Source organism: Sus scrofa, chromosome X (genome assembly GCF_054392235.1).
Source record: "Sus scrofa isolate SSC_HxYL_T2T_F1_AM1 chromosome X, Sscrofa_HxYL_maternal_Yorkshire_Landrace_v2.0, whole genome shotgun sequence".
NCBI lineage: Eukaryota > Metazoa > Chordata > Mammalia > Artiodactyla > Suidae > Sus > Sus scrofa.
This window is the reverse complement of record NC_139401.1, coordinates 51,816,412-51,839,847: the sequence shown is the minus strand read 5'-3', so window position 1 is coordinate 51,839,847 and position 23,436 is coordinate 51,816,412. Positions and strand designations below refer to the sequence as shown.

Below are 23,436 nucleotides of genomic sequence, written 5' to 3'. Positions count from 1 at the left end.
TAAATTTTCATTTTTAATCTTTTTCTAGTTTTATTCACTTTACTTTTTTTAAAATAAAAATTTCTAAAATTTGCTTTTAAGCCTGGTTTTAATAATTTTAGAGTTATAAATGTTTTAATGTTTTAATTTTTAAAACATTTCTTTTAAAAATATTTAACTTAAAATTTTTCAACATTTAAAAATATTTTTCTTTTAAAGTAAATGTTTTTCTTTTAAAGTTTTTGAAAATTTCTTTTAAAATATTATTTTATTTAACTATTTGACTGGTCGGCCACAGATGGAACACCAATTGTGAAGCATTTTGCTGAGGAAGGAATAGTACCTGACTTCCCACAGTATTTTCATAGAGACAAATGACATATAGTAGTGCCAGAACATCTCTATCCCCACTCTCCCCACTTAAAATATTCCTTTCATTTAATTATGCTTTATGTGACCATTTTCAGCCTCTTCTCCCTCCTCCCATTTAAGGTTGAATGGTCACTAGTTCGTATTCTTTTTTTCTTTCCTCTTACAGACCCATAGGTTCCTTATATCAAGATGATAATTGTCATGTAGGGGATGTTGTCATTGTCCATTCCAGGTAGGTTTTTGTGATACTTCAAGAGGTGTTCTTTATTGTACAGGTATTGTCATTGTCCATTCCAGGTAGGTTTTTGTGTCATTTTAGCATTCAATCCTTGTCTGCTAATTTCTTTTACTTTTTTTCTGGTAAGTGGTCTGGTAAGACTAGTCTTTCTCTAGACCCTGTTTGTGATAGAAGAGTAAATACCCTTCACTGTAGAGAAGGTCCTCAATGGTAGCCTTTGTGATGACAGCATCATCACAGCTGAACCACTGGTCCTTTTGTTGCCGGATAAAGCTGGTGTAGTGTCCACTTTCCAAAGTTCCATGGTGATTAATCACTGCGAATAAGGAATACTTATTCTCAATGGGTGCATAATCTGTTTGTGGCTGCCTTTCTTTCATTTTGCTTTCTTTAGTAGAAGACAAAAATGGAGTCATGTCCAGTTCCAAGGGAAAGGAGATAAAAGTATTAATCTTTCGCCTCTGTTTGCCTACATGTTCAAATCGCTTGATATGAAAACAGGCCACAATGGGTAATTTCTTCATGGTGAGCTGTTTGGTAGATTCCTGGTAGCTTTGGCAACTACTGCATTTGATTTTGGCACTGCTCCCTAGATGTTCTCGCCTTGTAAACCACTGTAAGCAGTCTGTGAGTGAGGGGTTTCCTGGTATGCGCTCATCCCTACTCACTGTGCCATCAGCCCTCTCTGGATTCTGGCAACTGAATGTGGCACAAGAGCCAGGCAAGTCCAAACTGATGTCCCAGCATGGATCTATTGTAGTGGAGACGGTATGGCAAACCTGACATGTGACATCTGACTGCAAGCCACCTGTAAAGATGTGGTCTATGATGCAGTTACAGCAATTGGGGTTACTGGCCTCCTGCCCAACACTATCTTCTTTGCTGTGTCTATGCAACACATCTAATATTGCAATGAGGAACTCATGGGCATCCTGCTGCCTATACCCTGCTAAGTGTTCTGCATGAATCCATATCAGGTGCAGTAACTTATAGGGAATGTGAGGCGTTCGGTTCCCAGAGTACATAGCGTGAAAAAGTGAAGACATTTCACAGACAAGACACAAGCTGGGGCTTGTCATTATACATTTGTGCTTGTCAGAGAGGAAGAAATCTTTCAGTAGAGGAATATGGGTAAGTGCCTGGACAATACAATTCATAAAACAGGTGTTCCCAAGATTGATTAACCCTCTCAGGCCTACAGTATAGACTGACTTTTTTCTCCTCTTTTTCTTGGGTTTCACCAATTTTGGCTCCTGTTCTTTTGATTCACAAGTTAATTGCTTCTCTTCAACACCCGATGTCATACACTGTTGTTGAGAGACATCTGATGAGGTGGAAGTTAATAATTTCGAAACTTTATCTTTTGTTTCTTTGGCAATCTGTTCTATATCTTTGTCATATACATAATCTTTACATATAAAGCAATATATAACCCCATGATAGACGTCTACAGCTAAATTGTGCTGTTTGGTTTCTGCATGTTTGTGAATATGTTTCTCAGTAAAACAGCCAAAAAAGACACAGGAGAGACAAGAGTGGAGTCTGTTCATATGGGTGCTACATACATGACAGATGCACGATTTTGCCTTACGTTTCCTAGTCTCCGGGGTCCCACTCCAAATGAAACGCTGGTAGATCAACCGTAGGTTCTTCTGCCAATTCTTAGCTACTTTAAAGCTCTCCACATGAGAACAGCCTGTGGGACCCTGCTGATCAAACTCCACCTCCAGCAACCAGTCCCCTAAGCTATCTGGATCCCCAGAGCCGCCTAGGTCACTGGAACAGCTTCGCGGAGTCTGGGGCCTGTACCTGGGCCCGGATCTACGCTGAGATCTGCGCCAAGGCCTGGGAGAGGGCCTAGGCCTGGGTGGCGGAGGAGGGGGAGGACGGGATGGAGGCGGGGGTGGGGCCCAGGACCTGGGCGGGCCTAGGAAGTGGGTCCCCGGCTGGGGCCGAGGGCGGGGCTTGCGGCGAGGGCAGAGGGTCAAGGAGCTGCTGTAACAACGAAGGGGGTTTGAAGGGAGCACCTTCTCGTCGCTGCAGCTGCCGCTCCATGTGAAGTTCTCCTCAGGTGCTGGCTTATGTTCTTGTGATGGCTCCAGCTTCATTTCAACAGCTCCCGGGCCGGAATACGCCTTTGCAGCCCCCAGCTCCTCCTCTTCCATTTCCCCCGCCTTTTCAGCCCCCTCTTCTGGTGAGGCTCCTCTCCCATCTCCGGAGCTACAGCGGACTAAAGAGCCTAATGGCAAGGAAGCTTCTCGAACTTGGGCCATCAGCTCACCACCCGGCCAGAGGAGAGAGGCGTCTGGAATCAAGTTGCGACTGCAGATCGAATGAAACAGAAATTTTTGTGAATGATCTAGCCTGCGTCATGGCCGCGGTGCGCCTCCGGGACCCCTCCCACCGGCCCTTGAGTTCCGCCAGCTGCCGCTGCGAACTCCATCCACTTTACTCTGAACCTCCAGGAGCTGGAGACCCAGGCGGTTACTTGGTTTAAAGAGGATCGGATAGTGCTCCGGGGCTCGGGGGTGGAGAGGGATTGGAGGGAGAATGACGGGGTGTGGGGAGAGAAAAAGGTAGGGAAGCGGGGTATGGCCTGACATTTAGGGTGAAAGAGATGGAATCTTCTTAAAAAAAAAAAAAGGCGCCACCCTCTGACTGCCTTTCGTGTGCCTTGCATAGCCTCGCTTTGGTACAGCTTCCTCTGACGTTCTTTCCTTATATCCTAAAAAGACACTTGGGTCAACGATTTTACTTTAAAAATGGCTGAAAGGGAACCATCTATGGAAAACGGACTCAGGGAAGAAAGTGTCCCCCTGTTCCTACCTTACTTACCTATGCTTCCGGGGCTGGGTGTGTTCCACACTTTGCCCCTACTTCCAAGCGCAGGATCTTCTGGTCAGCCAAGCTCTTTCGCCTTCTCAAGCTCCTACGCGCTTGTGTTCCCTCTCACACCTCTTTTCTTGCGTTAGCACTCTTCTTCCTTATAATTCTTCCGAGAATTCAGACTCCATCTCACGCCCTCCACGCGTTCACTGCCCGCGCCTTCAGTGCTTGACCCCCTAAGTCCCTACCTCTTCTCATCCGCATGTCTGCAAGGATCCCAGCCCCGTGGTTTGTTAAAAGGTCTGAGTAACCTTAGCCCCCAGACGCAAGATACAAAACGTCAGCAGCTGCTGCTATCTAGGCGCTCCTCAGCCAGCCTTCTCTCCTGACCTCTCCTCAGGGCTGGTCACAAGAGGGCCGCCCCCTGGCCCCTCCCCCTGGACTTGTGGCCCCCAGCCCCGGATTCTGCCCTCCTGCTGTGATGAATGGCACCGCTGTCCCTCGCAGTCAGACAAACCTCTTCCTGAAACAGATTCTACTGGAGGTAACGACAGCGACAGATTTCAGAGAAAGCCCTGGAGTGGACGTTCTGGCATCAGCTGGCTCCAGGCCAGCCCTCCGCAGAAAAAAGATTTCATTGGGAGGGGGAGGGGGTGGGGGTGTAGGGATGTCAACCCTAACAGGAATTCCTTAGGGGCCTATCAGAATCTGATCTCTGGGAGTTACATGGAGAGAAGAATTCTGGAGTGTGGGGAGGGGAAGCAAAAGCAAGGGCTTCAGGCTTCAATAGGAGAGCCCAGGCACTTGTTTAGCTGTGTGACTCAGAGAAAATACCTGACCTCTCTGAATCTTAGTTGTAGCATCTGTTAAACAAAAAGTGGAAATAATAATCCCATCTTATGAATACTGAATCATAGTTTATATAAATGATCTTTTTTAATTCAATGAATTTTATTACATTTATAGTTGTACAACAATCATCACAACCCAATTTTATAGCATTTCTGTCCCAAACCTCCAGCCCATCCCCCCACCTCCCATCCTGTCTCCTTTGGAAACCATAAGTTTTTCAAAGTCTGTGAGTCAGTATCTGTTCTGCAAAGAAGTTCAGTCTGTCCTTTTTTCAGATTCCACATGTCAGTGAAAGCATTTGATGTTGGTGTCTCATTGTGTGGCTGACTTCACTTAGCATGATAATTTCTAGGTCCATCCATGTTGCTGAAAATGCCATTGTTTCTTTCCTTTTAATGGCTGAGTAATATTCCACTGTGTATATGTACCATATCTTCTTTATCCACTCCTCTGTTGATGGGCATTTAGGTTGTTTACATGTCTTGGATATTGTATATAGTGCTACAATGAACAATGATCTTTTTGAGTCATGGTTTTGTCTGGATTGATGTCCAGGAGTGGGATTGCTGGATCAAATGGCAATTCTATTTTTAGTTTTCTGAGGAATCGCCATACTGTTTTCCACAATGGTTGCACCAATTTACATTCCCACCAACAGTGTAATAGGTTTCCCTTTTCTGCACACCCTCTCCAGCATTTATTTTTTGTAGACTTTTTGATGATGGCCATTCTGGCCTAAGGTGGTACCTCATAGTAGGTTTTATTTGCACTCCTCTTATAATTAGTGATTTTGAACATATTTTCATATGTTTTTTTGCCATCTGTATGTCTTTTTTGAGAATTGTCTGCTTAGATCTTCTGCCCATTTTTTGATGAGGTTGTTTGTCTTTTTTGGTATTGAGCTGTAGGAGGTGTTTATAAATTTTGGAGATTAATCCTTTGTCAGTCACTTCATTTGCAAATATTTTCTCCCATTCTGTGGGTTGTCTTTTTGGGTTTTTTTTTTGGTGTTTCATTTCCTGTGCAGAAACGTTTAAGTTATTAGGTCCAATTTGTTTATTTTTGTTTTTATTGTCATTACTCTAGGAGGTGGATCTGAGAAAATATTGCTTTGGTTTATGTCAAAGAATGTTCAGCCTATGTTTTCCTCTAAGAGTTTTATAATATTCAGTCTTACATTTAGGTCTTTAATCCATTTTCACTTTATTTTTGTGTATGGTATTATGAAGCGTTCTAATTTCATTCTTTTACATGTAGCTGTCCAGTTTTCCCAGCACCACTTATTGAAGGGACTGTCTTTTAGGTATATTCTTGCCTCCTTTGTCATATATTAGTTGACTCTAGGTCGGTGGATTTATATAAACAATCTTATGGCAAGCTTTATCTTTCACACCTCTCTTTCTTTCTTTTTTTTTCTTTTTTTTTTTTTTTTTTTTTTTTTGTCTTTTTGTCTTTTTGCCATTTCTTGGGCCGCTCCTGTGGCATATGGAGGTTCCCAGGCTAGGGGTCGAATCAGAGCTGTAGCCGCCAGCCTACGCCAGAGCCACAGCAGCACAGGATCCGAGCCGCATCTACGACCTACACCACAGCTCACACCACAGCTCACGGCAATGCCAGATCCTTAACCCACTGAGCAAGGGCAGGGATCGAACCCGCAACCTCATGGTTCCTAGTCGGATTCATTAACCACTGCACCACCATGGGAACTCCATCACACCTCTCTTTCTCAGTCCCCACCTTAAGACCAGCCTATAGCACAATTCCTGATGCAGAGTATATGGAAAAGATCTTCTTTCATTGGAAGCTCTCTCAAAGTTATTGCTTATTTCACCAGATTATCCCTCCTAAGGAGTACATGTATATGAGCAAGCACTTAACAAATGTACAAGAATCCCTTAACTATACTAACTGTGCTAGGTTGTGCTTTCAGAAACTCAGAGTAAAATGGTTTCTAACCTCCAGGAGTTCAGCCCAGCAGATTTTTCCTTCCTTTTAACAGGTTCAGCATCCAAAGCCACAACCCTTACAACAATAGGTGCTATCTTCAGAGCTTGTTGCCCTTCCTGTCCAGTCCCAAGAATATTCCTGCTCATCAGTGAGAATGTTTAATGCCAATTTAATTTCTCTGGGGCAGTCATTTATCTCCTTCTAAACCTCAGGATTAGGATTCAGTTCACTCAGGCTTGGGAGTGGTATCTTATAGACACCTTCCCAAAATGGATATCAATGATTTTAGAATATCAAAGAGATTCATTAATGTATATGAATTTTCAGAATGAGCATAGATCAATATGATCCAGGAGTGAAGATCCATCATAACTGTCCTATAAGTTCAGAATTACAATAGATTGAAATGTTTAAAGAAAAGTTAGCCTCCTTCAGAAGTATATGTTTATGGGAACGTTTTCCTGGGAGACAAGAGAGTGATGCCCTTATACATTTCCATCAATATTATCTGTGTTTGTAACCTAAAACAAGCTGCACATCATCTTTGCAGCTCAGTTCCCTCAAGTAAGAAAAGAGCTGGTTTGACCTGCTAGCAGTTCTTCATAAAGTCATAGCAACTTAATAGGAATCCTAATGAGGTTTCCAGTTCATAAATACTTGGCCCCCAAATCAGATAATCACTATGTAGCTGACTGGAAAGTGCATTGCCACTCTCATGTTAGGTTCTAACTACAACATCCTCACATCAAAGAGGGAAGGCTTACTGTTTTCAAGGTAGAATTTTCAGTTTCTCTGAATCAGTTAAGCTCTTGGTACAGGAGCCTTGAGAGGGATCCTTAAGAGATGGAACAACCTACTCAAACTGAAATGCATTAGTTTAGACAAACTGAAGTTTGTCTTTGTCTGGAGTTTTCAAAAGACTTTTAGTAATAATAATAATAATAATAATAATAATAATAGCAATAAGGACAGCAGAGTTTTCCAACACCACAGAACTTGGACCTGCATAAAAGATTTAGATGTGGAATTTAGACAGATTGCACCAGAAGAGGATGGAAGAGCATGGAGACAAAGTGACAGTGAGGTGAAAGAAGCAGAAACGGAGTCGCCAGTAAGTGCCCAGGAGGACTTTGAGGGGAAGCAATATTAGACAGAGGGAATAGGCTACCCTCCTCCTGATGAGTGGATAGTGACTCAGGAGAAAGTGGAGATACTCTGGTGGCCTGAGAGGCAGTCTATCCTACCTCCCTCTTTCTTCCCCTCCATCTGAATTACCCTTTGTCTTGTGTGTCCTTATTTTGGCAGAAATTTGGAGTAGATTAAGAAGAGCTCTGTGGCCCTGGGAGTCCCTATCTGAAAAACAGCCCCATATACTGGCCTACTCCACCCAGACCAAACTTTGTGATTCTGATCCATTTCTTGACAGTAGAGCCTTGAGAGCTACTACAAGGAGAGGGAGCAGATCCTCAAGATTCCATGGTGACCTCAAAGTCACCTCAGAGGTCCTGCCCCAACTACATTCCCAGAGTCAGCCTTGGTCTGGACTGATTTCAAAGAATCTGTCCTCCCTTCTGGTTTGCCCATTTTACACCCAGCTCAAGTGTTCCCTCCTCCAGGAGGCCTTCTCTGATCCCCCAGATCTGGAATGAGTCCTTCAGAGTACAGCAGCACACAGGCAGGACCCTGCTGGACCCACCTTTTCTAAGGAGGATCCTACTGGATCCCTCAGTTTGGACCCTGTATCAATCCCTCACCCCTCACCACTGCCCCTAACCCTGTCCCTTTGTCAGCAGAAAGAGGCCTGCATGAAGAGACTGCCCACAAAGAAAGAAGGTATCTTGTGGAAGTGTAGCTCAAAAACACGTCCAAATGTCAATCATATAAAAGTACCTGAAGGGGAAGATCTTAGAAATTCTAATTCATGAAAGAAAATACTTTTTTACCTAGGTAAAGACATTTGCCAAGCCACAGCTAACAAAAGATGTACTCATTTCAGGTTAGCAGATCTAGATGGAAATGCTGACTCAGTCATTTGGTAGCTGTATAGCTAGTATGAGGCCCAATAATGTATGTTTCTGACAGTTTACCAACTAATGCTGGTGCTGGATGCTGATGCTGCTGGAATTGGGACCAGACTTTGAGAGCCACTACTGTGGGTTAGTGTTAATGAGCCACAGGTTAGGATCATCTGGCCTTAGTAGCAGGAATCCTTTTTAATGTGACTGGTTTCCCAGGACTATTTTATCTTGGCTTCCTTATGGTTTTCTAACTTCATCAGGTACTAGCAGTGTTAGGGGTTAGAGTGGAGTAGGAAAAAGAAGGATCTGGAAAAAGCCTACTTCTGCACTTGTGGTACCTGAGGACCTTTAAAATGGGCTCCCTACAACTTCACATAGCATCTTTCTCCCAACTTGGACCTCTTCTCCTCAATTACCTCACTTCTCTGAGGCTAGTATTCCAAAAAGTAGATTTTCAGCTATTTCCTACCCCTGATTAGGTCTGCAATGAAAGTACCTAGACTGGGTTAGGGTCTTTTGAGACTCACATTGCTTGGCAGCCTCCTTCTCCCTCCTCTTTCCTTTCTTCTGTTCCCTTTCTTCCCATTTCTGCCTGGTCTGCCTCCAGCCTTCAGAAGCAACAGCCTCAGAAACCACTGCTGTGAACACCCTCCTGCTCACAGACCCATGATGATTCCTGTGGCCTTTTAGTTTTTTGAAAATGGAAACTACCGATATCCCCAACTCCCAAATATGCCTCACCTCATCTTCATTTTCTGCCCTCAATAATTCCAGTGCTTCAACCCAGAAACCTTTGTACTGTCCCTGTCTATGAGATAATATGAAATCACTGGCATGTTCAGGCCAACCCCTTCCATTCCCCATGAATTCTCATTTTATAACATTTCCTAGCACAAAATTCTCAAACTTTTGGCACCTTGGGACACTGGTAGCTGGATGCAACCTGTGACTCACTTAAGAAAATACTATTTTTTAATAAGTGCATAAAGTTGAATTCACAAAATTATAACAGAAATTTAGTATAATGAAATATGGTTTTGAATTTTTATTGTGATTTGATAACATTTGCTTCTTATTAATGCATGGAATGGCAGTATCTAGTGATGGACATAACAACCATAATTTCAAAGTAGTTATAAGCATAAATGATACTTTGAGAAATGTGAAGCAATGTTATGTGATATAAACATCTATAATGGTGGCATTGTCATGTGTACTACTATTACTGTGTCCTCTTGCTTAGGGTCCTAATTGATGGACATACAAAATTTAAGTTAGAGGTAGATGAAAATAATGCTGGATCCGAGCATGTCTGCAGCTCACAGCAATGCCAGATCTCTGACCCACTGATTGAGGCCAGGGATTAAACCTTCACCCTCATAGATACAAGTCAAATTCACTTCCATTGCGCCACAATAGAAACTCCAGATATAGAGATATCTTTCACATTCATAGGAGCAGACCTCTTTGAATTCTATATTCTGACTGCTCTTGCTTCACAACGCTCTGGGAACTTTGCTTAGTAGCCAAATGTATTACAAATTATCTATTAAGTGCATATTCTGTGCTATTCTCTCTACATCCATTTCATTGTATCCTATCGCTTGTGGTGCAAGATAGGTATTGTTATCCATACACTATAGTTGAAAAAATGGAGGGATCATTTCCCATTGACTCAAGATCACATAGATGGGAAATGCTGGCTCTAAAGACTCCGGAACTTTTGACATAGTGCTATATTCTGTCTCCTAATCATTTACTTGTTTCAGCTCTTTGAATAGTAGAATGTAATTGGAGCATGTAACTTAGTTAACTATATTTCCACACAACTCTGGGTAAATTACTGAGTATTTGTGTAAGGGAGTCAGGAAACCTTATTCACTAAAGAAGCTAACAGATGTATGTTCTAGTAGGGAAGGGACCAGGATGCTGGAGCTATAACTGGAGGGTCTCTTCAGGTCTGGCTATGTAGAGATTCTGAAAGAGAGGCTTGCCTGGGGCCTCAGCAGAAGGACATGAATGAGGAGTCAATATTGAGACCAACATACAAGTAACCATAACTGTTTAAAATACAGAAATAATTATAAGTCAGTAAGCAAATACATGTGAGTACATGTGAGAAGTGGTACATGTGAGAAGTGGTAATGCTATAAATCATCTCTTAAGTCATTAGATGCCATGCTGACCCTTGCTAAATGGGCATCCTCTTGCAGTGACATCTGAAAAACATCAAAGGCACTTATTGACTGCAGGTTTGACCTGTCTCATGATAACCAGTGTGGTCATGTTTTCCATTCTTTACTAAGTACTCAGTACTTTAGAACAAGTCACTATTTTACCATTATCCTTAAATTACATAACTGGTACAGCTACTGAATACAAAGGTTTTTATGTTTATTTTTTCTTATTAGCTATTGTTTTTAAGTCTTTAATGGGGACAATATTTTGATATCTAAAATTTTAAGATATTTATTAAAAAATCAAAAACATACAGAATCAATATGTATGATTGGGTCACTTTGCAGTACAGCAGAAATTGGCACAACATTGTAAATCAATAATTTTAAAAATGCACACACACACAAAACATGCAGAATCATGAGATCACCAATTTTGGCTAATTATCTCAACTTTTATGTTAAAAGATAAACACCATGAATTTCTATATCTCTAGGAGAATAAAAGGGATATAATAATAAAAAAAGAATTGACATAACATTGTGGGGGAAAAAGAGCAATTTATATCAGCTTTTGAACAGTGTAAGAATATATTTAAAAAAGAAAGACAGACAGACAGAAAGAAAGAAAGAAAGAAAGAAAGAAAGAAAGAAAAATGTACATCTCCGACATGAAAATCCACCTGATTATTTAAATTCAGGAAGAAGTGGCTTATTTTATATGCCAGAATTTTTAATTTATATCTATATTCAAAATATATGCACAGGGCAGAAATTAAAAAAGTACAGAACTGTATATAGTGAAATATTTCTCTCCTTATCCTGAACACAACCTCCAGCTTCTCCCTACAAGACAGAGTCATTATTCCTAGTTTCATATGTATCCTTCCAGAATTATTCTATCAAAATACAAATTTAAATGGGTACTGTCTAGTTCACTTTTAAAATAAATGGCAACAATAGTGTAAACATTCTGCCTCCTTGAGTTTTTAAAACAAACATTATATCCAAGAAAGCATTCCAGAATAGAACATAAAGAAGTACAAAGTTGCAAATGTGTAGGATGAATACCTTATGGAGATCTGAGGTACATGATGAATATAGCTGATAATACTACACAGAATATTAGATATTTCTAAGAGAGTAGATTTCAGGTGCTCTCTTCACACACAAAGAAATGGTCGCTATGTAAGGAGATGATATGTTAATTAGTTTTACTGTAGAAATCATTTCAATATGTAAGTACATATAAATATATTTATGAGTATATATCCCAATCCATCTTGTTCTGCACTTCAAATATACACGGTATTTATTTAACAAATAAATATTGAGTGCCAGGCTGGGGACGCATACTCAAGAATACAACATGCTTAAGTTTCATATTCAAATCACATCACACAGGACACAACAATGCATGATCCATTATTGTGAATTCCAAGTCATGGTTGTCATTATCAACAGTCTGAAGACAAAACAGCCACAGCAACTAGGGAAGGCTGTGATTCATTTGACATTGAAAGCCCTGTTGCTTTCAGCCCCTATTTGAGGGCTGCCATGAGAGTTCTGTACTTTTCCTGGGCCATCCATATACATCTGTGAAACCAGGGCTTTTCATGTCCCAGGGAGAGTTTTCCTGGGACACAGGGATTTGGGTGCTAAAATCAGGATAGTCCTGGGCCAATGGTCACTTTTCAACTGTTTCAACCAAAAAAGCTTTGTAAAATTTTACTTAAAATGTGAAATTTGGAAGGAACGCCATCTGAATTAATTACTTTGTTGGCCCACTGTGTAATGAGCTGGATGGTAAAAATGGCAAATGTCTCCAGTGGCAGGTGGTGACCCTAGACCATCTACTTTTCCTCTCCTCCTTCCAGCCCCCACCTCACACTTCGCCATCGATTAAGAGTCTTAAGGCTCTTTCCATCTGCTACCAGAGCAAATCAGACCTAGGGAGATCAAATGCTGTGGATTTTCAGGATCAGGTCTCCTTACATCTAATTTTATCACTTTGAAAACTTCAGTTTGTTTAATGTATAGGTGGACATGATTCAATTTTCATATCTTAATGATACTCATAAGCCTGCATTCACAAAACTAAACAAATCAAAGTCAAGTCAAGAAAAACTAGGTCATGTTTCCACAAAGAATACATACAGATGGCCAATAGGCACATGAAAAGATGTAAAGATGTTCAACATCGCTAATTATTGGAGAATTGCAAATCAAAACTACAATGATGTGCTATCTCAGGTACAGGTCGGAATGGCCATCATTAAACAGTCTACAAATAACAAATGTGTGGAGAAAAGGGAACCCTCCTACACTGTTGATGGGTCTATAAATCAGTGCAGCCACTATGGAAAAAAGTATGGAGGTTCGTCAAAAAAACAGCAACCCCGCATCTGTGCATATATCAGGAGAAGACTATAATTTGAAAATATACATGCACTCATATGTTCATAGCAGCACTATTTACAATAGCCAAGACATGGAAGCAACCTCAGTGTCCATAGACAGGTGAATGGATGAAGAAGATCGGGTGTGTGTGTGTGTGTGTGTGTGTGTGTGTGTGTGTGTACACACACACCGGAAAACTACTCATCCATAGAAAGAATGAAATAATGTCATCTGCAGCAACATGGATGGACCTCGAGATTATCATACTAAGTCAGACAGAGAAAAACAAATACCGTATGATATAAATTATATGTTGATCTTACACACTACACAAATGAACTTATTAATTAAACAGAAATGGACTCACAGATAGACCACAGACTTGTGGTTGTCAAGGGGGAGGGGTGGGGGAGGGGTAGATTGGGAGTTTGGGATTAACAGATGCAAACTATTATATTGAAGAGAATGTATAAACAACATTCAATACCCTATTATAAACAACATTCAATACCCTATTATATTGAAGAGAAATATAAACAACATTCAATACCCTGTGATAAACCATAAAGGAATAGAATATGAAAAAAATACGTATATCTATGTATGTAACTGAATCAATTTGCTGTACAGCAGACATTAACATAAAATTGTATATCAAATATACTTCAATATTTTAAAAAAAAGTAAAATGAGGTCATAAGATCCTTTATATGGCCTGATCTTAGCCATCTAAAATAGGCATACACACAGACTATAAGAGAAGAAATACACTACAATACAAAGAATGGGAATTAATAATAACATTCAACTTTCCTCTTTCTTTGTTCCCACAAATTGTTATCCTGTGCCTATGACATATTTTCAATGGAAAATCAGAAAGTAATAACAATTTTTCCTCCATCACTTTTCTCTATTTTTGGTTTTTAAAATAGAAATTCTGTAGAGTAGGACAGCTTCTCACCTTCCCTTTGCAGCAAAGACCCATCCATCTACACACACACACTCACACACACACACACACACACACACACACACACACAATTTGGGGAACTTGTCTCAGCATCCTGTTCTACCACTAGGACAGCAATGAACAGAGGTGTGATATTTGGTGGGGCACAATGAAAAGGTTGCCACCCCCTGTCTCAGGGTAATGGATCCCCATGGACAGAAGAACCCCCAGGCAGAAGTTCCTAAAGAGTGCAAGATTCCTTTGCTACATTGCAATTGCTTTCAGATGGTGTTGCCTTTGGATAAGATTGTGCCCTTATTTCTGACCCCTAAAAACCTCTCTGCACTTTCCTTATTTTCTCTACTAAGCCTATATATGATCGAGTTAATAATTCTTGTCACTTGGTTTATTTTAAGTAAGAAAATTTCAAGCACAGCACCCTCAGCATCCTTACCAAAGGCACATGTTTTTGTGTACATAATTTGTTTATACGTCCTTCATCAAGAACAACAACAAAAAAACGTGATTTTAAAAAAATAAAATATGTTTAAGTTGCAACATGAGTATCTAGACAAAGTTCTCAACGCTATTCAGCAGGATCTCCTTGTAAATCTATTCTAAGTTGTGTCTGATAAGCCCAAGCTCCCGATCCCTCCCACTCCCTCCCCCTCCCATCAGGCAGCCACAAGTCTCTTCTCCAAGTCCATGATTTTCTTTTCTGAGGAGATGTTCATTTGTGCTGGATATTAGATTCCACTTATAAGTGATATCATATGGTATTTGTCTTTGTCCTTCTGGCTCATTTCACTCAGGATGAGATTCTCTAGTTCCATCCATGTTGCTGCAAATGGCATTATGTCATTCTTTTTTATGGCTGAGTCGTATTCCATTGTGTATATATACCACATCTTCCGAATCCAATCATCTGTTGATGGACATTTGGGTTGTTTCCATGGCCTGGCTATTGTGAATAGTGCTGCAATGAACATGCGGGTGTATGTGTCTCTTTTAAGTAGAGTTTTGTCTGGATAGATGCCCAAGAGTGGGGTCGCGGGGTCATATGGAAGTTCTATGAATAGATTTCTAAGGTATCTCCAAACTGTTCTCCATAGTGGCTGTACCAGTTTACATTCCCACCAGCAGTGCAGGAGGGTTCCCTTTTCTCCACAGCCCCTCCAGCACTTGTTATTTGTGGATTTATTAATGATGGCCATTCTGACTGGTGTGAGGTGGTAATGTATACATGTAAGGATAACCTGACCCCCTTGCTGTACAGTGGGAAAATAAAAAAAATTATTAAAAAAATAATAAAAAAATAAAATACAATGACATGCTACTTAAAAAAAAAAAAAAAAAAAAGAACTACCATATGATCCACAATCCCACTCCTGGGCATATATCCGGAACAAAACTTTCATTCAAAAAGACACATGCGCCTGTATGTTCCCTGAAGCACTATTCATAATAGCCAAGACAGGGAAACAACCTAAATGTCCACCAACAGATGAATGGATTAAGAAGATGTGGTACATACATACAATGGAATACTACTCAGCCATAAAAAAGAACAAAATAATGCCATTTGCAGCAACACGGATGGAACTAGAGATTCTCATACTAAGTGAAGTAAGTCAGAAAGAGAAAGAAGAATACCATATGATATCGCTTATATCTGGAATCCAATATATGACACAAATGAACCTATCTACAGAAAAAAAAAAAAAAAAAACAACAAATTCATGGGCATGGAGAACAGACTTCTGGTTGCCAAGGGGGAGGGAGTGGGATGGACTGGGAGTTTGGGGTTGGTAGATGCAAACTACTGCACTTGGAGAGGATAAGCAATGAGACCCTGCTATATAGCACAGGGAACTATATATCTAATCACTTGTGGTAGAACATGATGGAGGATAATGTGAAAAAAAGGATATATATAAATGCATGGCTGGGTCACTTTGCTGTACAGCAGAAATTGACAGAACATTGTAAACAATAAAAACAAATTTTAAAAACCTAAAAAAAAATATGTTTAAGAAATCAGGAAGACATCCCCTCTTATTCAAAGTTCTTTCTTTGGGTTAAATAACCATTGTTTCAAAGTGCAGGGCCATTTCCAGCACTGTTCGTTTAAGATTGTCTTACATCTGCCAGAATCTGCAAGTGCCATGACATCCGTGAATATTCAGCGTTTTTCATATTTCACTCACCATTGTTCCCATGAACATGACTATTTCTTATTTTTTTCTGTTCCTCATCTCTTGCCCCCACATTACCCTCAGTAACCCAAGCATTTCATTTTTTATTTTTAGCTTTTCATTACGGAAAATTTCAAGCACACAAAAGCAGAGAGAGTGGTACAATGCACTCTGTGTACCCATTAAGTTCAGAGTCATCAATTTCAACAATCATTAACTTTCTTCAATTCTTGTTTCATCTATCCCCCTTCATACTTAAATTTTTTTGTTCTCAAGTCCTGTGAAACAAAGTGTAGACATCAACTCATTTCATTCAGAAACACACTTCAGTAGGTAAGGACCAGTTTTTAACATGACCACGGCACAATAAAATACCCAAGAAGATGGCCAACACTGACTTAACATCACCTACTACTGCATAGATTTTCAGCTTCCCAGTTGTCTCATACATAGATTTATACAGTTTGTTTGAGAAAATTAGGGCCCTGAAAAGTTCCACACATTACATGTGGTTGATATGTCACTTAGAGCCTTTTAATATACTAAGTTTCCCCTCATTTTCCCCATGCCATTTATTTGCTGAAGAAAATATAATCTGCTCATTTCTTGCCAGGACTGGAAAAACAGAGGGGCCCTGGTTTAGAAGCCTGGCTGGAGCACATCGTCAGTCACGGTTTACCTGGCCCTTGGACCAGAAGTTTGGGTCTGGTCGTTCCCTCCTTCCTTTTTTTTTTTTTTTTTTTTCTTTCTTTTTTTTTTCTCTATCTTAAAAATTGGCTTTCCTGTGCTTAATGTGTACAAATTTTGTAATGAAAAATAGAAACGTAGACAGAAACAAAGACCCTTAATCAGATCTGTGCCCTGGTTTTTATTGTCCTTGTGGAATGGCTGCCCGTTCCACATTCCATTCATAGGAATTAGGACTCATCTTTCCCTGTCAGTTTTTGACTCATTCCACAACACTGAGGAGCTGTCTCAAACAGTTACTTTCCCTCTTTAGCATTAGTGCAGCAGAAGAACTGTGGTGAATCTTGCCAGGACTCCTTGGAAAGGTCGCTCTCCTCTACCCAAGAGGAAAGATTCTTAAACATGTCCCCCGCACATCCCAGGAAACAAAGTTCCCTTGGACCCACTCTGTTCAGATCTTACTTGATTCTCCAGGGGACAGTAGTAGAAATTGGAGATTAGTGTGTCAACTACCATCTTCACCTCTGGAGCTGCCTGCTATCACCTCTTGTTTACTCTTCAAGAAAGGAGCATTCCCACATTGATGCTTCTCATCTAAATAGAATCTCTAGAGGTGACAGAGGCCAGGGGTAGTGTGTGTGGTAGTCTCACCATCTGTTGCTTTCTGTATTGGGTACTTTCCAAAAGCAAAGTTGCATATGGGAATACTAATTTGAAATAATAAGTGTAAGTAACTGTCATTATTTTTGCAATAAATATTTTGCCTTCCAACAACAGTCATAATGGCCGTGAGATGGGGAAAAGTGTTATGTCCCCTTGAGAAGAAGGATGCCACGATATACAAGGCTTGGGTCACTGAAAGAAGAAATAAAAGACAGGGTTTCCTTCTCAGAAGAAGTATGGGAAGGGGTGGAAAGACAGAGAGAGAGAAACAGACACAGACAGACAGACAGACAGAGAGAAGAATCAATTAGCTGTGTATGTCCTGACATCATTTTCTGAAAAATGCTGTAAGTAGTGGCATTGGATGGGAAAGCTGGATAGAGAGGTGGCATGTGCCTACAACACTGGGAACATTATGACTGTTGGCAGATGAGAGCCATATTGCAGTCTGTGAAGACACTTCACTCAGAGTGGCTATGGAGAGAACAGACCTATGTGTGCAGTCCTGAACCTTCCTCAGCTCCCGTTTGTTTTAGAAGAGATCAGGAATATCTCACTAGCCTCACAGAAGGGTGTGGAAGGCAGTTGCATGTTTGTTGCTGAGCACTCCAGAGTCCCTCTAACTGGGATAAAGGGATCTTGGAGCATTTGGTCTACAAAGTGGGGTGTGCAGACGTAGGAGGTGGGTAAGAAGAGCTATCGAGGTGTTGGAAGGAAATATTAGAAATTCTAAGCATACAAATAATCACATCTTTTTCAGTTTCTAATTTTAGTGTATGATTTATGATGAGCATTGTGGAATAATACCGTGACAACGGCACGTAATTTGTAAGTTAATACACATGCATTGGAGGTATGTGCTCAAAATCCTTTATTACTGGTGCATGTATTAGATTCTCAGGCTACCGTAAGAAATTACCACAAACTAGGTGGTGAGAACAACAGGAATGTATTTTCTCACAGTTCTGGAGGCTAGAAATCTGAAGCAAGGTGTTGGCAGGGCCAGGCTCCCTCCAAAGTCTCCAACGGAGGGTTCTACCTTGCCTTTTTCTAGCCTCTAGTGATTGCGGCAATCCTTGGTGTTCCTTGGCTTGTAGATGTGTCGCTCCAGTCTCTGCCTTTGTCTTCACATGGTATGCCCCTCCATGTGAGTCTGTGTCTCTCTGTGCTCTCAATTTTTATGAAGGTAACAGTCATATTGGATTTAGGGTCTACCCTAGTCCACTAGACCTCACCTTAACTGATTACATCTGCAAAGACCCTATGTTCAAATAGAGTCATATTCTCAGGTTCCAGGTAGACGTACATCGTTGGGGACACCACCAGTCATCCGAGAACAGTGTCCAACAAACAATGATTTGAGACCACTGTTGTAGCAAATGTTATACTGGGCACCTTCATTGGAGTCCACTTTGAGTTGCAACCAAATCTCAGGGGGATCCATAAGTCTAGCAAGAGAACAGTCCAGCAACAAAGTGCTGTTCATGTTGCATAGGCACATAAGCAGAGTCCAAAAAATAGCATTCAGACTGAAGGCACCTGTGCACTGCCACCACGATATCTCTTAAGTGAGACCCTCTCCTCCAGTCCCCAGACACCATGTTATGGAGGAGAAGGGGAAGTAAGTAAGTGGAACTTAGTCTTGACTCAATAAGTGCCTGAAATGAAGCAGCCAAGCTGGAAGAGCCTGAAGAATCCTTAATCATCAAATGTAAGTGGGCTTCAGTACCCTGTCCACCTTTAGTACCCAGGGGAGTGTGCACTCGAAAAGCAGGGTTAGTTGCCGAAAACCAAAGAGGTCATTTTGTCTTTGTACAACAAAGCATACTATACTATATTAAATTTTGAGATCCTGTTAACAGATATAATCTCTGTAAACGGGACTCTGTCTCAATTTATGGTGTCTATATCCCTCCAGTGGTTTTCAAATGTCACCTGAAAGCTGGGCATATACCCAAACTATTACATTTAGAGTGGAAAAGCAATGAGGTCCTACTGTATAGCACAGAGAACTATAGCCAATCTCTTGGGATAGACCATGATGGAAGATAATATAAGAAAAAGAATAAGTGCATCTATCTATATCTATACATAGATACAGATATATGTATATATAGATATATATGACTGAGTCACTTTGCTGCACTGCAGAAATTGGCACACCATTGTAAATCAACCATAATAAAAAATAAAATAAAATTAAAAATATATATTAATACTAACTTTTCCTTTATTTCGTAAAATAAAAATAGATTAATGATCCTGATGAAGACAAAAAAAAAAAAAAAAAACAAAAAACAGAAAAACCTGGTCTATCCCATATTAGTGTTTTGAACCAGCTCACAGATAATGGAGGGCAGTGCTATTTAACACTTAAATAGTTGCAAAGTGCATAGTTTGGACTTGGAGTGTCCCGGTTTGAAATCTTTGTTCTGCCATTTAATAGGGACCTTGCGTGGCCCTGCTTAAGCTACTTAACCTCCCTGAATCCCAGTTATCTCATCTGTAATATGGGGGCTTATAAACCGCATCACGTATGATAGTGGTGAGGGTGAAATTATAAAATGCAAAGAATATAAATACATACATGCCCAGAGCATAATAGATGCTCACTTAATATAAACTGTGGCTATGAATGACATTCCTTTCTCATGCAGGAATCAGCCCGAGGATCAGGGAGAGAATCCTGCACCGCCTTGAGGACATCCTAGCAACTTTCCTGGCTTTGCTACTGCACAGTTTATCCCTAGCTTAGTGTTTCATTGCAGTGCCCCCTTAGATTTGGTGGCCTTCATTTTTAAAAATAATACCTTATCCTTCATTTAAAGATGGGTGAGGTAATATTCTGCTGTCAGCTGATTTCTTTGTGGGAGTGCCTCACAAACTTGAAAGTTTTTGTCACCCTTATCATTGACATCATTTTCACTAGATGCTCCAAACGATCCATTCACTCAACACACCTAATAATTTCTTGAACGTTTAATAAATATGAGGTACTGTTCTAGGCACACGGGCTGTAGCAGTGAGTGAAGCAAGCAGACAAAGTCCTGATCCCATAGAGCTTGCATTCTAGTAAAATAATGATGAGGCAGTTGACCCATGGATGGACCCTCTGGCCATAGACCCTCCTGCGATTTCCAGAGAAATCAGACAGGACAGACACACTTTTTTTTTTTCCACCTTGGTGGGAATGTGACCAGCTTCATAGTACACTTTCTTATCTATTCTTATATTTAGCAATGTTAAGAATCATAATATCTGCTTAGCCCCCTTGCACTTTACAGAGCAGTTGCACACACTGCACCTCAGTTACTGTACATCACCTTATTGAGTAGGTATTATCTTTGTTACATCCACTTTAGAGTTGATGCAATTAATAATTTTGAGACTCAAAGAAGTGAAAGACTTTGCCCATTGTCACACAGCCCAGTGAAAGTGAGGAAGCCAAACCTTCTGATTTCAAATCCAATTCTTTCTCCCATGGATGAAAGTACTACACACAGCCCCAACCCATGAGGACTGAAAATGTGGATGATCTTAAACCAGAGTGTACAGGACAAGGGATGTGTGTGTGTGCGCGCACGCACGCACACACGTGCGTGCATACACATATGCTTTCACTGAAAGAGAGGGTTTAGCACAGAGTGAAAGGGTGGGTTTGCGGGTAGATATGGAGAAGGAGCTCACACAACTGGGCCAGCCTTGACTTCTACGCCTTAGGAGAGAGACACGGCAGCCCCTGGCTTTGCTACCCTTCACTGATGTCCAAAAGCCATGGACATGACTTCTGGCTCCTTCCAACAAAGCAGTACGCAGTAGGGTGCAGTGGAAGGGGGAAGTTACCTGGGGAGGTGAATATGATGCATCCCACCAGTTTCCCTGTGGCTTTCCCATCTCTACTTTGGTGCCAACCGCCCTTAAGGAATTGTATTCAGCCTACATGTGGAAACATGGATGCTCATGTGGAGAGACTGTGGGCTACTTCAAGGAAAACCTTAGCATAGAGGTCTAACTGGGTCCCTGCTCTAGGTACAGCTTCTTCCACTCTCCTGGCATGTCCAGTTCTGACAATTTTCTTAAAACTGATAGATAATTCGGAGGCATTTTTTTCCCCCCAATCTACTTCCTGGTTTTATTCTCAGACATTCTCTTCACTGATCCACACATTTCTTGCCAGAACTGGAAAGACACAAAGGTCCTGACCAGAAGCCTGGCAGAAGAATATCTGGTGTCCTGGTTTTTCTGGTCTTTGGCCTGAAGGTTGGGCCTGGACTGCCTCACTCCCAGCTGTTGGAGTTCTGTACCTGCCCTGTCGGAATCTTCTGAGAGAGGGCAGAGGGCAGAGTGCAGAGGGCTTTGGGGGCATCAGTCACACAGTGAGGGGAGGGAGGAGACCTTTTTCCTCTGCAGGCAGTATGAGCTAGATAACCAGGGCCCTGTGTTGAGGCCCTCTGCTGTTGACGTTCTTCAGGAGTTTTTGCTCTAGGTGTTTGTTAGTTCTAGGTCCCAAGCCTCATATCAAAGGTCAGCATGCCATGGACTGAGTTTTTCTCAGGGAACCAGTCTGATTTTACAGAGTTGGAGGGAGGAAGGGGGTGCTGGGAGACCCCTTGGGAGTTCTGAGGAAATCTTCGCTGTGTTGGCAGCTCCCAGGTCACAGGGCAGGATTCCCCTGCCTTCCCTCCTCACTCCTCTTTTTCCTTCCAAAAAATTTTCTTATGCTTTGCATGATGATCTGCCATTCTCTGTCCTGACATGCAGGTTGTTTGTACTCCTTCAGCACCTCCCTGCACACATGCGCTCTGTCTTCTTTCTGGAGCAGGATTCTTGAGACTAGTGTTTGGAGAGAACAGCAGAGATAGCTGCTTTCTTTTTACAGCTACATTCCTAGAGGGTCATGCCAGAGGGGAGGGGGGCCTCACAGCAGGGAGAGGAAGGAAGCAGGGAACAGTGAACAGAAGGAGCTGAGAAACAGGCTGGCATGTCTCTGGCCTTTGGAGCTGTCTGGGCTGGGTGTCAGGAACTGGGTTCTTCTATGCCCCAGGACTCCAGAGAGGCTGCGTCACCTTCTCACAGTAACTGGTACTCAGGACCTGGAGCCATGTTGCCCACCTTCAACTTTCTGGCCTTACTATTTATGTAGATGATGGATGATGATGATGATGATGATGATGTCCATGTGTGTAGAGGGGGAGGGCACTGATGTGTGATGGGAGAGAGGGCGAGAGAGAGGCACACGTGCAAGAAAGAGAGCATGTTTGTGTGCATGAATGTGTTTGTATGTGTGAGATCTGTGTGTGTACTTGACTCAGAGATTTTAAAAAGAGAGACACAGAGAGAGAAAGAGACAGAGACACACACACAGAGATAGCCTGTCAGATCACTAGCTTCCACATCTATGTACTCTAGGCCTGGGGAGATGGAAGAACCAGAAGCTTAGAAATGCATCTTTAACCTTTCTTTCTCAAAATATGGGTAGTTTTGGTAGACATAACCTGCTTCTCTTTCACGCGTGTGAGTGCGCACGCATGTGTGTGTGTGATGTGTGTGTGTGTGTGTGCATTTTTAGGGAGAGGTTGATGTCCTTAACTAGGACTTAGGAGGCAAATTGGAGTTCTCACTGGCTGTAGGGAAGTTATGTTTACTTTATGAATTTGGGGGCCCAGGACATGCCTGCTAGACCTCCATCAATGAGCAGAGAATGAGAGCTGGGGATGCTGAAACAGGGAGGGACCGCAGAGGTCAGGAGGGCCAGAGGAGCATGCACTGTAAACTGCCCAAGTGAGGGGCAGTTTACAGTGTGGAGCTTCCAACTGCCTGGTGCATTGTCTTGGAGACTGAGGACTTATCTTAGGATAGCCATGATTGGAGGGCAGGAGGTGAGGGGGACTGGTATCCTGAGAGGGGCAGCGTAGGTTTGGCAGAGCTGCTTCAGAATCCATGATCCCATTCAAGGTTGGGGATCAGGCCATGCCATGTACCTCCACACAGAACACAGCTGGCTCTGGCACCTGGGCCCTGGAAACTGTGTGAACTTATGGGGACAATGTTGACCTCACGAGGATCATCACCTTACATCTTACTTGGAGGGTACAATGAAGCTCTCACAGTGCACTTCAAGATCGCTTGACTA

General features: G+C 41.6%; 1 protein-coding gene across 1 annotated transcript; it reads right to left on the bottom strand.

The window, feature by feature from the left end:
* Window positions 1–204: 204 nt before the first annotated feature.
* On the bottom strand, window positions 205–3,916 carry USP51 (ubiquitin specific peptidase 51). Its single transcript, XM_003135110.5, has 2 exons — window positions 3,425–3,916; window positions 205–2,911 (listed from the first exon to the last, which is right to left on the bottom strand). Exon 2 carries the CDS (start codon window positions 2,860–2,862, stop codon window positions 730–732), a length of 2,133 nt encoding a protein of 710 aa, XP_003135158.1. The 5' UTR covers window positions 2,863–2,911; window positions 3,425–3,916; the 3' UTR covers window positions 205–729.
* Between the last annotated feature and the right edge of the window lie 19,520 nt (window positions 3,917–23,436).